This window comes from Malus domestica, chromosome 07 (assembly GCF_042453785.1).
Source record: "Malus domestica chromosome 07, GDT2T_hap1".
Classification (NCBI taxonomy): domain Eukaryota; kingdom Viridiplantae; phylum Streptophyta; class Magnoliopsida; order Rosales; family Rosaceae; genus Malus; species Malus domestica.
The window spans coordinates 33,627,313-33,639,015 of NC_091667.1; the positions used below are offsets into that span (position 1 = coordinate 33,627,313).

At 38.5% G+C, this 11,703-nt stretch overlaps 1 protein-coding gene across 1 annotated transcript; it reads left to right on the forward strand.

The window, feature by feature from the left end:
* Positions 1 to 948: 948 nt before the first annotated feature.
* LOC103439718 (protein DETOXIFICATION 49-like) lies at positions 949 to 3,099 on the forward strand. The gene has a single exon (XM_008378306.4). It carries the CDS (start codon positions 1,066 to 1,068, stop codon positions 2,734 to 2,736), a length of 1,671 nt encoding a protein of 556 aa, XP_008376528.1. The 5' UTR covers positions 949 to 1,065; the 3' UTR covers positions 2,737 to 3,099.
* The last annotated feature ends 8,604 nt before the right edge of the window (positions 3,100 to 11,703 follow it).

The following is an 11,703-nucleotide window of genomic DNA, read 5'->3' on the forward strand; positions in this document are numbered from 1 at the left end:
ATTTGTTGTTGCAAAGGCTTCTTTGGACCTATCCATAAGATTAACAACAAAAGAGTTAAAACCCAGAAGTGCAAGGTTTGAGCCGTTTCTGTAATATCTATGAAGCAAACCATTTTTAGGCTGGCAAATGGTATTAGTATTTGGATTAATCCCATTAATCTTCTGCAATTTCCTTGTATCAAAGAAGACAGGATAGGAAGGTGGCCCGTACTGATGGGCTTTTTGGAATTATAGTAAAAATTAAATCCACTGTATAACTGGCCAAGACTATCCAACAGCAAATGTTGTCCTACCTCTGTGTCTCTAATGGCCTCTTAACCGAAAGAAAAAAAAACTTTAGGAACTTTGACTCTTATTATATTAATCCAACTGTTAATCTTTATCTAAATGGTTCTAATCTAATTATATATGCAAAACTCCGTCTCTGTTTTTTGACCCCTTTCGTAACCTTCAAAAAAGTTTTAATTCAAGGTTTGAAGATAAATATAGAAAAAGAAACAAACCAACAATTTTTTTTTTCCTTTTCTTTCATTTAAATAAAGGACAAGCTGGTGGTTTTGCTATGTCACTTTTTGACCATTATTGTGTCAGTGCTAAGAATTGAAACCAGAACATGCTATGTGAAATACAAATATAGAATTCATCTGAATCACTGGTCACCCTGTGATAGTTAACCAACAGTATACCGACAACTTCTTTGTTTAGCGTTTTGCTCCGGCTTTGAGCCCCTTGTAACCAAAATTTTAAACATATAATAAAATATGTATGTCAAATCTTAGTTCTTGAGAATTTGAAAGTGGATTTACACCCATCGCTCACTATGTTTTTTCTGGCCGGTCATCACAAAGACATTCTAGTCCCTCCCAAAAAAAAAACAGAGTGCCCCACTAAATTCTAAGCTTCTAAACCCCTATAAAAACCCCTGCACCTCCCCCTCTCAAAATCCCCAACAATCTCTCTCAACTCTCTCGCTCTCTCCCTCTCTCTCCTCTCTCCCTCCATCTCTCTCTCTCTCTCTCTAGAAAATAACTTACAAAGTTGATCCTGTAGGAACATATAGTAACAATGTGCAAAGTGACGTCTACTCTCTGCTGCAATGGCAACTCAGACCACCATTACCTTGTCTCCATCAAAGACTCGGAGGACCCCAAAATCCTAACTTCCCCATTGATCTCCAAAACCATAACATCCCAACCAGAACAAGTACCGAAGTTACAGTTCAATCCCCACAAAGAATCCCATTTTTCTTTGGCTTTAAAAGAAGCCAATTCCATAGCTGTCATAGCTTTCCCAATGATACTTACCGGCCTGTTGCTTTATTCAAGGTCAATCATCTCCATGCTCTTCCTCGGCCGCCTTGGCGAGCTTGCCTTAGCGGGCGGGTCCCTTGCCGTGGGCTTCGCCAACATCACCGGTTACTCCATACTCTCCGGCCTCGCCATGGGAATGGAACCCATCTGTGGCCAAGCTTTTGGCGCCAGAAAACACGCTCTGCTCGGCCTCTCTTTGCAGAGGACGGTCCTCCTCTTACTATTTACATCCTTACCCATTTCTCTTCTCTGGCTGAACATGAAAAAAATCCTCCTCATCTGCGGCCAGGACGAAGCGATCGCTGCCGAAGCTCAGTTGTACCTCCTCTGTTCTCTCCCTGATCTTCTCGCTCAATCTTTTCTCCACCCTCTGAGAATTTACCTCAGAAGTCAGTCCATCACTCTGCCTCTCTCATTGTGTGCAACTCTGGCGATCATCCTCCACATTCCCATAAACTATTTTCTCGTTTCGCACCTCGATTTGGGAATCAAAGGTGTTGCTCTTAGTGGGGTTTGGACTAACTTCAACCTCGTAGCTTCCCTGATCGCATACATCATCGTCTATGGGGTCTACAAAAAAACCTGGGGAGGGATATCAATGGAGTGTTTCAAAGAATGGAGGACTCTTCTAAATTTAGCAGTGCCCAGCTGCATTTCTGTTTGTTTAGAATGGTGGTGGTATGAGATCATGATCTTGCTCTGTGGATTGTTAATAAATCCGAGAGCCACCGTTGCTTCAATGGGAGTTTTAATTCAAACGACCGCCTTAATCTACATATTTCCTTCTTCCTTAAGCTTCAGTGTGTCCACGAGAGTCGGCAATGAAATCGGCGCCAACAACCCGAAAAAGGCGAAACTAGCAGCCATTGTAGGGCTCTGCTGCAGCTTTGTGCTAGGCCTTTCAGCTCTGGTGTTTGCAACGATGGTGAGGAATATTTGGGCAAGCATGTTCACACAAGATAAAGAGATTATAGCGTTGACATCGATGGTATTGCCGATAATCGGGCTCTGCGAGCTCGGAAACTGCCCGCAGACGACGGGGTGCGGAGTTCTGAGAGGCACTGCGAGGCCGAAAGTTGGAGCAAATATAAACTTGGGGTGCTTTTATCTTGTCGGAATGCCGGTGGCCGTGGGGTTGGGATTCTTTCTTGGGTTTGATTTTCAGGGGCTGTGGTTCGGCCTCTTGGCGGCGGAGGGCAGCTGCGCTTTGACCATGTTGGCGGTTTTGGGTCGTACTGATTGGGAGCTTGAAGCTCGGAAAGCCAAAGAGCTGACCGGTGCTGCTGCTGCTAAGGTGGCAGTTGGTGACAGCGAAGGTGTTGAGGAGGACAAGCCAAGCAAAGCTGAAATCAAGGAAGATTGTCTAAATTTATTAGGCGAGTTAAATTACGAAAATAATAATGATAATAATAGCTCACATGTTTAGGTTAGTTTAGTTTAATCCCTCTTTTTTTTTCTTTTCGTTTTTTTTTTTACATTTTTATTATTTTTTGTCACCTAATTTAGCTGTATAGTAGTGGGTTCACAAGATTTCATGGCGTTTAAATTTTTTTTTTTCTTTTTTGAGAATATTTCTATTAGCAGGAGGACGATCTCCAGGAGTGTTTTTTTTGCACTCCCACTGAAATTCAACTGTACTATTTTACATGTACAACTGATGATGAATTTCATAGGAAGTAGCAAAATGCAGGGTCAGGAACAAACATCCCACCCTTTTAAATATTTTCCGACCATTTCTGTATTTTGTAATCGGATACAAAGTAATTGAAAGAAGATTTATTCTACCAGAGATCCATATTTTTCATTGTTTGATTCAAAACAGAAGTGTTACTATGACGACCTACTTATACATTCTGAGCTGAAACACTGCATAATACAATTTCTTATACCTTTTTATATTGAAAGCACGGGAGAACAATTTTTTGCTGATATTATTACTTGTACTCGATACAGAGTCATTTATAGCAAACCTATATCCTCCCTATTTACTTTACTCGACGAATTAAGGGGAGTGTCTCAGCTTGAGATGTATTTTTAGATTGCATGAACGCCTTAGTTGGGAGAAGGGGGGGTTTTATACATTTACATATTGCACCATTAAAAGTATAAAAAATTATTATTAGTACAAAAAGTCATCTACAATCATCCCTTTCTTTATCTTTTACGTTAAAAAAGTGCATAATAATTTTTCGAAAGTGTAAGCTACTACTCCCAATAAAGTATATGTTGACAATTAACAACAAAAAATATTCTCTAGTTTAAATTGCTAGAGAATCGCTAATAACCTTATTCTACTAATCTGTGGTAATGTTGGCTATTTAAATATTGTTTCAAAGATCCATGTTACGTATTAACCTTTAAGGATACCAAACCAAATAATAACAATTATATTTAAAAAGAATTTTTTTTAAAGGACCAGCTAATGAGCTCGTCACGGCAGTCTACATTTCTGAGAACCAGAAAAATTTAAAGAGACATTTGATTATATTAAAAAGTAGTAATTAACAAAAGGGGCGAGTGAATCTGATTCAGATTATCAGTCTCAGATTCTCAATCAATACTGAAAGTGCTGCAATTTTGTCATGATCTTACCAAATGTATATGGGAGTAGAAATTTCAATGAGTGAATTGATTTGGCTGGACTCAAAATTACTAGTTAGCCGACTGCAAATGCAAGACCTGGTCCTTCTAATCCCACGCACACGTAATTTGATGATGTGTTAATAATTTGATTTGTGAGTTAATCACATGCAATTATAACTGGCAGTTTTGAGCATCTTACTAATCCTGTTGAGTTAGTGATAATTACGAAGAAAAAAATGACTTTATATATAGGCATATGCTCAACCACAAAAAAACTACAACTGGCATCTCAACTTGCAAAACTGATCCCTAAATCAAGAGAACTTCTGGGGTCCTGCATCTGGATCACGTCTTGGTACGGACCCTAGACACAAATAAACCCCCCCCCGGTCCTCCCCAATACGGAAGAGGATCCTCTCCAGACCAATTCCATCTGGATCCTAGGGATCATCAAACTGTAGTTGTTTGAGAATAGATCTTACAAACATGAAATTTCTCTACTTTTCACGTAAGACAAAGACGCTAACCATTCTTTCACACATCCCCGAATTCTCTCCCATTCTCGCCTGAGGTGGTTTCTAGCAAATTGCCACCACTGACCAAGTACACAAGGATAAGGAGTTTGAAGGCCAAGCTGGGCTCTTCCTCAACCTTTTACTCACCAAAAAAACTCTATATTATAGCAAACTTACCACTCACCAGTCACCCACTGCCATGAATGCTGTCATCCCACCCTCATCCCCTCCTCCTTCCTCTCCCATAGTCTGCACCTATGAAGCATGGATAAGGATAAGGATACGGATACGGCGGTACGATACGACACGACACGGCGATACGGAAAATCTCTAAAAATTAAGATACGATACGCTATGGATACGGCAAATAAAAATATATATAGCAACAAAATATACATTTTAAAACATAATTCATATTCAAATTCAAGTACATAGGAGTTATTAGAGAAGAAAATTTTGAAATCTAATCCTCTTTATACAGTAGAAGAAGTGTGAGAGTCATATTCATGGTTTTAATTAGAGGGAACTCTTTGTATTCAACAACTTTTAATTATATATGTCTCCTATTAATTTTCTCCTCCTCATTACCTTTTTTGAAAGTGTAAATGTATCCTAAAAGCCGGATAGGATACACGTATCCATCATGTCAAATTCGTGTCCATCAACCAAGATACATGTCGAACAAGTATCCGAGAGTATCGGACAAGTATCGTATCCGATCAAGTATCGGATACGGGATACGGGACCAAAGAGAAGTATCCGTGCATCATAGGTCTGCACCCTTTCCCCTCTAGCTTCATGGTCGCACGATTAAATTTAATGGTCAGGACAGGATTAATGGGTCCGGAGGCAAAGATCGGGAGATGATTTGTTCTCCTCCTCATGGCACACCACCTCCTGCATGAGACCCACCACTACCTCATGTAATGACGCCACTCCCATTAGACCACTCCCATTGCCCACCATCTACGGGTGTCACACCCAAGACCTTCTCCTAAATCACAATCATTAATTTATTTGACCACCACTCATTTCAGAATCAATTTCAAGACACAGAGTCTAACGTGACCTAATAATTTCTTTTCCAACTGCACGTTGGTGCCTTTTTTTGGCGAAAATTTTCAGTGTGACCATAATACGAACACATAATCATACGTCATAATACAAATGAATGAACACTTGAAAAAAAAATTCTTCCACTTGTATAATAACATATGACGTACTGCTTCGTGTTCTTGATAAATTAAAAAAAAAAAATCTCTCCCTTTTTTATCACAAATAATCACTTTTCAGAATATTGGAGGAACTGAATTTAGGAACTGCAGGGAATCATATGCCATTATTCCTTATACATTAATTAGCTTAATATATCCGCGATTACTTTGTCACATGCTAAGGAATGAGTAACAAGCAAAGGTTAATGTTTTTTAAATTAATTACCTCCAATCCCCCACACACCTCACAAAAAATTATCATAGGACTTTTTATTCTTGCCTTCTTTTTTTTTTTAATAAATTTATTTAGGTACATATTCAAGTTATTCTATACGTAAGCCCACAACAGAAGAACTTATTCTATATGGAGAAGAGCAAATAACGACAACTAAGTTTGACTTTACATTGGTTTACAAAATGGCATATCACATAAGAAATAACTTGAATATAGAATAAAGGAGCCGCCCGAAAGACTTGCTCTGAGGGGGATGGACCATAAATACGAACATTGGGGACAGATTGAAGGCTCTCGTATATATATTTAGCAAGAAACATATAATCATGTATCCTTTGCATACCAAGTCCTGACAAATAATCAATAGCTGCTCCTAACCCAGTTGCTTCACCAATTGCTGGCGTTCCAACCTCAAATCTAGATGGAGGTTCTGGATGTCGAGATACACATTAATTTGAGAAGCAGTAGTCGGGCAAGCCAACATAGTTTAAAAACAAAGCAGCACGAGCTGTCGGCGGAGGAGAATCAAGCCAAGTTAAAGTTGGAGAAGTCAAACCCATGTTAGCAAAATTGTCTACAACAAAATTTCCTTCGCAATATTTGTGAGATGCATAGAAAGTCATTTTCTGAATGTGGTCCCAACAAATAGACCATTGTGTACAAAAAGGCCAAAGATGATCAAAATCAGATAATTGAAAAGCAAAAATAACACTAGAAATGTCACTTTCCAACCAAAGATAATGTCAACCCGACTGACATGCAAACTTTACACCAATAATAATTGCAAATAATTCTACAAAAAAAGAGTTGTGATGACCAATCCATTGACAGAAACCACAAAAAAAAAACTACAATGGCATCATATGATATTAAATATAATATATAATTAGTTGAGAACACGTATTATTGTGATTTTGATTTTTTAAAATATTTTCAAGCATCATACTATATTAAATATAATGTAACACACACACACACACACACATATATAATGTAGGAATTAGGATGCATGCATCAAATTAGATGATGAATATTTCTTGCCCTAGTTGCAGATGGAATGCAATTTCGCTTCGAGATAGGTACGTAGTTAGGTACCATGCCGGCATGTACCTGACAAGCTACTTACCTTACTAGAGACATATAGTAATTCAGCGCTTAAACAATTTTTCACTTAGAAATTTGAATTACTGGAGTACCCTTTACTTCCGGAAATTAAATTAAAGTAACAAGGACAAAACTGCTGGAAATACGTAGTTGACTGAAGTGTTGAACTAATTCTTGAGGTTAATTGAGTCCGCCAAATATTTTAGTGCCTGCAGGTTGGTCATAGAATAATAGAGATCTCCATGCAGATAATTGTGCTTGGAAGATGCAACCAAATGCATAAGACACCAAGATGGTTGACCTTGTTTTAATTTCTTTATTCTACATTATTATTGTTATTATGTAACTTTCTATAGAGAAGATAAACACAGAGGCTAGGATTATATATTGTACCTAAACACCTACTTGAGTAACGATACTTGATATTTTTATACGATAGAATCTTCCGTTCATTGATATTGTGACATTTGTACTCGTTTCAAGATTGTTCGAGTGGCGGCCAGAAAAAAGTAAGAAAAAACCCTAGCCTCCGACCTCTATCTTTGGCGTTGAGATTGACGGCAATTCTTCTTTGGTTCCCTCTTTGTTTCTAGTCGCAGTCGTTGTCTCTCTCTGTTGAGGAAAGCCTTTAGTGCGTTTTTGTGGAAGGTTTATAATGTATCAAAAACACGGTCCAGTACGTTATGTATAATAATACAATTAGATAGAAATTTGTAAAAAAAATTAACCAATTGTATTAAACACTGGTGTACCAAGCTATGTTCCTGGCACACTTCTTTTACTTTGTCGAGAAGAAATTTTGTGGTTGTGGTCATGGTCGTGGTTTGTTCAATCTCGGATTCTAGGGTGGCAATTGTTGTTCAAAATTAAGGTGGCGGTGTTTGTGGTTTGTGCACTTGCAAAGGACTATGAGAAGAGAACTCGACGTTTGTTGGAGGGGGCTCATAACAGGGCTATCTTCTTTACTAACATTTGCAAAATCATAAGTTGGTGTAGTCTTTTCCATGTGGAGCCTCTACGATAGTTCTCGGGGTTGCAATGTTTAAGTCATTGTTACTAGGATTTAGTATTTAGGACTAAGGGTCATCCATGATTGAACAATAGTATTGAGTTTTGATGTGATTGTAATTCATGTAGGTTTGTGATATTCTCTTGACATGTTTAGTCTCTTTAGTTGTTTTAAGAGGCACATTTATGTTTATCGTATACAATTTTTTATTTTTAACAAAATTTCTTCCCCTAAAAAATAATTGCTCGAGTCTACATCGGTCAGCCTCATTGCAAGGTCTTAGTGTTTCACATCTGGTTGAATGGTTTTAGGAAATTATTTTTACTATAAGCTTTTGTAGTCCTATTGTAATTAGGGTTTAGTTCCCATATATTGTAATTTGAATTCTTTGTATATCACTCTATGTAAATCCCTATTTATTGGTTCCATATTTAAAATGAATATATATCAGAAAATTAAAAGACTATGATTCTCTTTTATTGAAGAATGATTAATGTTACCTAAGCCATTTTCTCTATAATCCCTATGAATCTATGATGTCTCTCCTAAGAGAGCGGGCATGCACATTGAACAATGTTACATCAATGTAGTAGTGTGGCCTCGCTACCATTACTCACGGAAGACTTTATCTCAGAGATAAACCTATATAATAATCATGAAGTGCAAACCAAGGGCAGGGCAGGTTTTTTTATTTTTATTTTTTTAATATGTTAACAAAGACAAATCTATTTTACCTGATTATTTAAATAGAAAACTTCATTCTAAATGTAACATCCCACATCGACCAACGGAGAGGGGATGATATGCCTTATATATACATGCTTCACTCCCTATAGCACGAGGCCTTTTGGAAATTCACTGGCTTCGGGTTCCATTGGAACTCCGAAGTTAAGGGAGTTCCGGCGAGAGCATTCCCAGGATGGGTGACCTATTGAGAAGTTCTCATATGAGTTCCCAGAAACAAAACCGTGAGGGTGCGGCCAGGGCCCAAAGTGGACAATATCGTGCTACGGCGGAGTCGGTTTGGGATGTGGCACTAATCCTTGACAAATATGATTTTTAGACTAAAACTGTGACAGCCCATCCCTAAAAATTATGGTTTTTATCATTTTTAATACATGAATTTACGGAAATGCCATGTGGGCAAAGCGTGATTTTCGAGGACGTATGTGATTCTCGTATATTTCGTCATGTTTCTTGACATATTCGGATAGAGCTCGATCTTACGAATGCGTAGCCGCATGTAAAAGTGATTTTGGAGTTACGATTAAAGTTTTATTGAGTTACGAACCCGAAGGTATTTGGAATGAAATACTATTTTGATTATTTTACACTATGTTTTTTTTATTATTATTAAATGATTTATATGCCATGGGTGTGTGTGTGTGTGTGTGTGGCGGGGGGAAAGGAAAAACAAGAAGAAAAAAAAAAGGAAAGGAAACAAGGAAAAAATAGAGAAGGGGGCTGCTACCCGATCGAAGGAGAGGAAGAGAGGAAACTGACCAACCAGAGATAAGAGAAAGGAGGGAAATGAGGGAAGGTGAAAAGGAGGGGAAAATCGGGTCTCCTCCTTGACCCGTGTGACCCGGTCGAGTATCAAGGCCAAATCCGTGCATTTTCCGGCCAATTTCCAGTGAATTGTATTGAACCACTACCTAGAAATACCACCCTAACCCTCTCTCTTCCATTTCCATCCAAAATTAGAAGAATTTGGTGGTATTTTGGAGGAAAAACCAACGGTGGTCCATGTGGGTGTATGGCGAAAATCCATAAATATTGAAGCTAACGTAACCAATTACCACCACCCATAGGCTCCCTTCAACCTCAGGAGCAAATCCCCAAGCAATGGTCGAGGCGTCGGAGTGAGTATGAAGGTCGAATTGAAGCACCATTTTCTAGGGTTTCCGCCGGTTCGTGGCCAGTTTGAGGTGTTTTCCGGCTAAATTGGTCTTGGCCGCAGGTATAAAGTTTATTCTACTCTTTGAGATCTTCATTTCTGTAATTTTTGAGAATTTTTAGAAATAGTTGAGTTTTCCGGCGAGTCGGGACGGCCGACCGCCACCCGCAGCGATTGGTGCGGCAGCGCACGGCCAGTGAGCTGACATGGTTTTATTTTATGAAATTCGTTATTCTAATTATGCTTTTGAGACCTAATTGTTGTGGTTTGAGTATTAGTACGATTGTAGTATATGTTGGATTAAATGAATCGATTTGAATTTGGTTTGAACTTTGGAAATGTGAACTACGAATGGCTTGATCCCTGTTTAGGGTATGTAGGCAGTCTAACAAGACGTTAGATGCAGCCATACAATATTTGAGACAAAAGCTTTGTTTGGGAAATTGAGTAATGTGAAGGAAATTGGTGAAAATATGAGATTTAACCTTATGATTTAGTGATTGGATGTTGATCATAAATCATTGTGTGAAAGATCGAGAAATTGAAGCAAAGAATCGTAAGTATTGATAGTTAGTTAAACTAGTGTTTAGTTGAGCTTATTACCGATAATTATTTCCCGAAAATAAATAGTTCACGAGTAGGGCGTTATAGTTTATGCATTTTACGCCACATTATCTATATATATATATATATATATATATATATTTGGAAGCACTACGATATGGTTAAGTTTTGGATTGCATCAGGGCATGTCCATAAGTATATTATTACGCATAATTATTGTGAATGATTTAAAGTACGAAGGTGAATGCAGGATGCACAGATAAGTTCAAGTGAGTATATGTTGTGAAATGTGGGATGCATGGTTATGATTACATTTTATTTGGAACGATTGAGTGATGGCATGACTATATTTATGTTTTAAGCAACTCTGACACTGTCATATAGGTTGCAATAGATGCAACTCCGACATTGTCGTACATGTGGCCTATAAGTCGTACATGCTATATTAGATGCATTTAGAGCTCATAAACCTGCACCCCGGTGTTAGTGCTTTCGCCCGAGGATAGGGCCTAGACTTCACGTGATCGTTCACCTCTCACACCACAAGCTCACCTTGGATTCAAGGTAGGTGCCAGCCTGTCGTACAGACCACATTAGGTGGTTCCGACTTGTAGGTGACTTACGGTACTTCACACAGCCTTCACGTGATCGTAGCACTTGAGCATAATCATTTACACTCAGCCTATCGTACAGACCACTAGAGGTGGTTCCGACTTATGTGCAGGGATATGTGATGAGTTATGGATGAGTCGTACAAGTCACTATAGATGACTCCGACTTATGTGCTAGCATCGATTGATGAGATGTGGGTGAGTCGTACAAGTCACTATAGGTGACTCCGACTTATGTGCTAGCATTGATTGATGAGATATGGGTGTAGTAATACAGGTCACATTAGGTGACTCCGACTTGCGTGCTAGTATAGATTATTAAGCACCTGATTATTTATATTGCTGATGAGACACTGTGTCGTGGTATACTTCTGGATTTACTGTTAGTATACAATTGATTTCGTACTTATACGTAGTATGATTTTCTGGAAGCTAAACAGGTGTTACAGCGAGGAGTTATAACGTTTAGAAGGTTTTTATTAAAATTTTATTTTCAGGGCCACTCACCTTTGTTTTGTTTTCACCCCCCATGTTTTATTAGCGGAGCTTTTTTTTCAATCCCCTCTACTGTACTTTACTTATGCTCTGACATCACGTGTGAAATGGGTTCATTCCCGCTCATGGCGCATTCTCATATTTAGGCACTTTTAGGTTTAAATTT

Excerpts from the sequence above, each read along its gene's own strand:
- LOC103439718 (XM_008378306.4), top strand. The coding sequence starts at position 1,066 with ATGTGCAAAGTGACGTCTACTCTCTGCTGCAATGGCAACTCAGACCAC.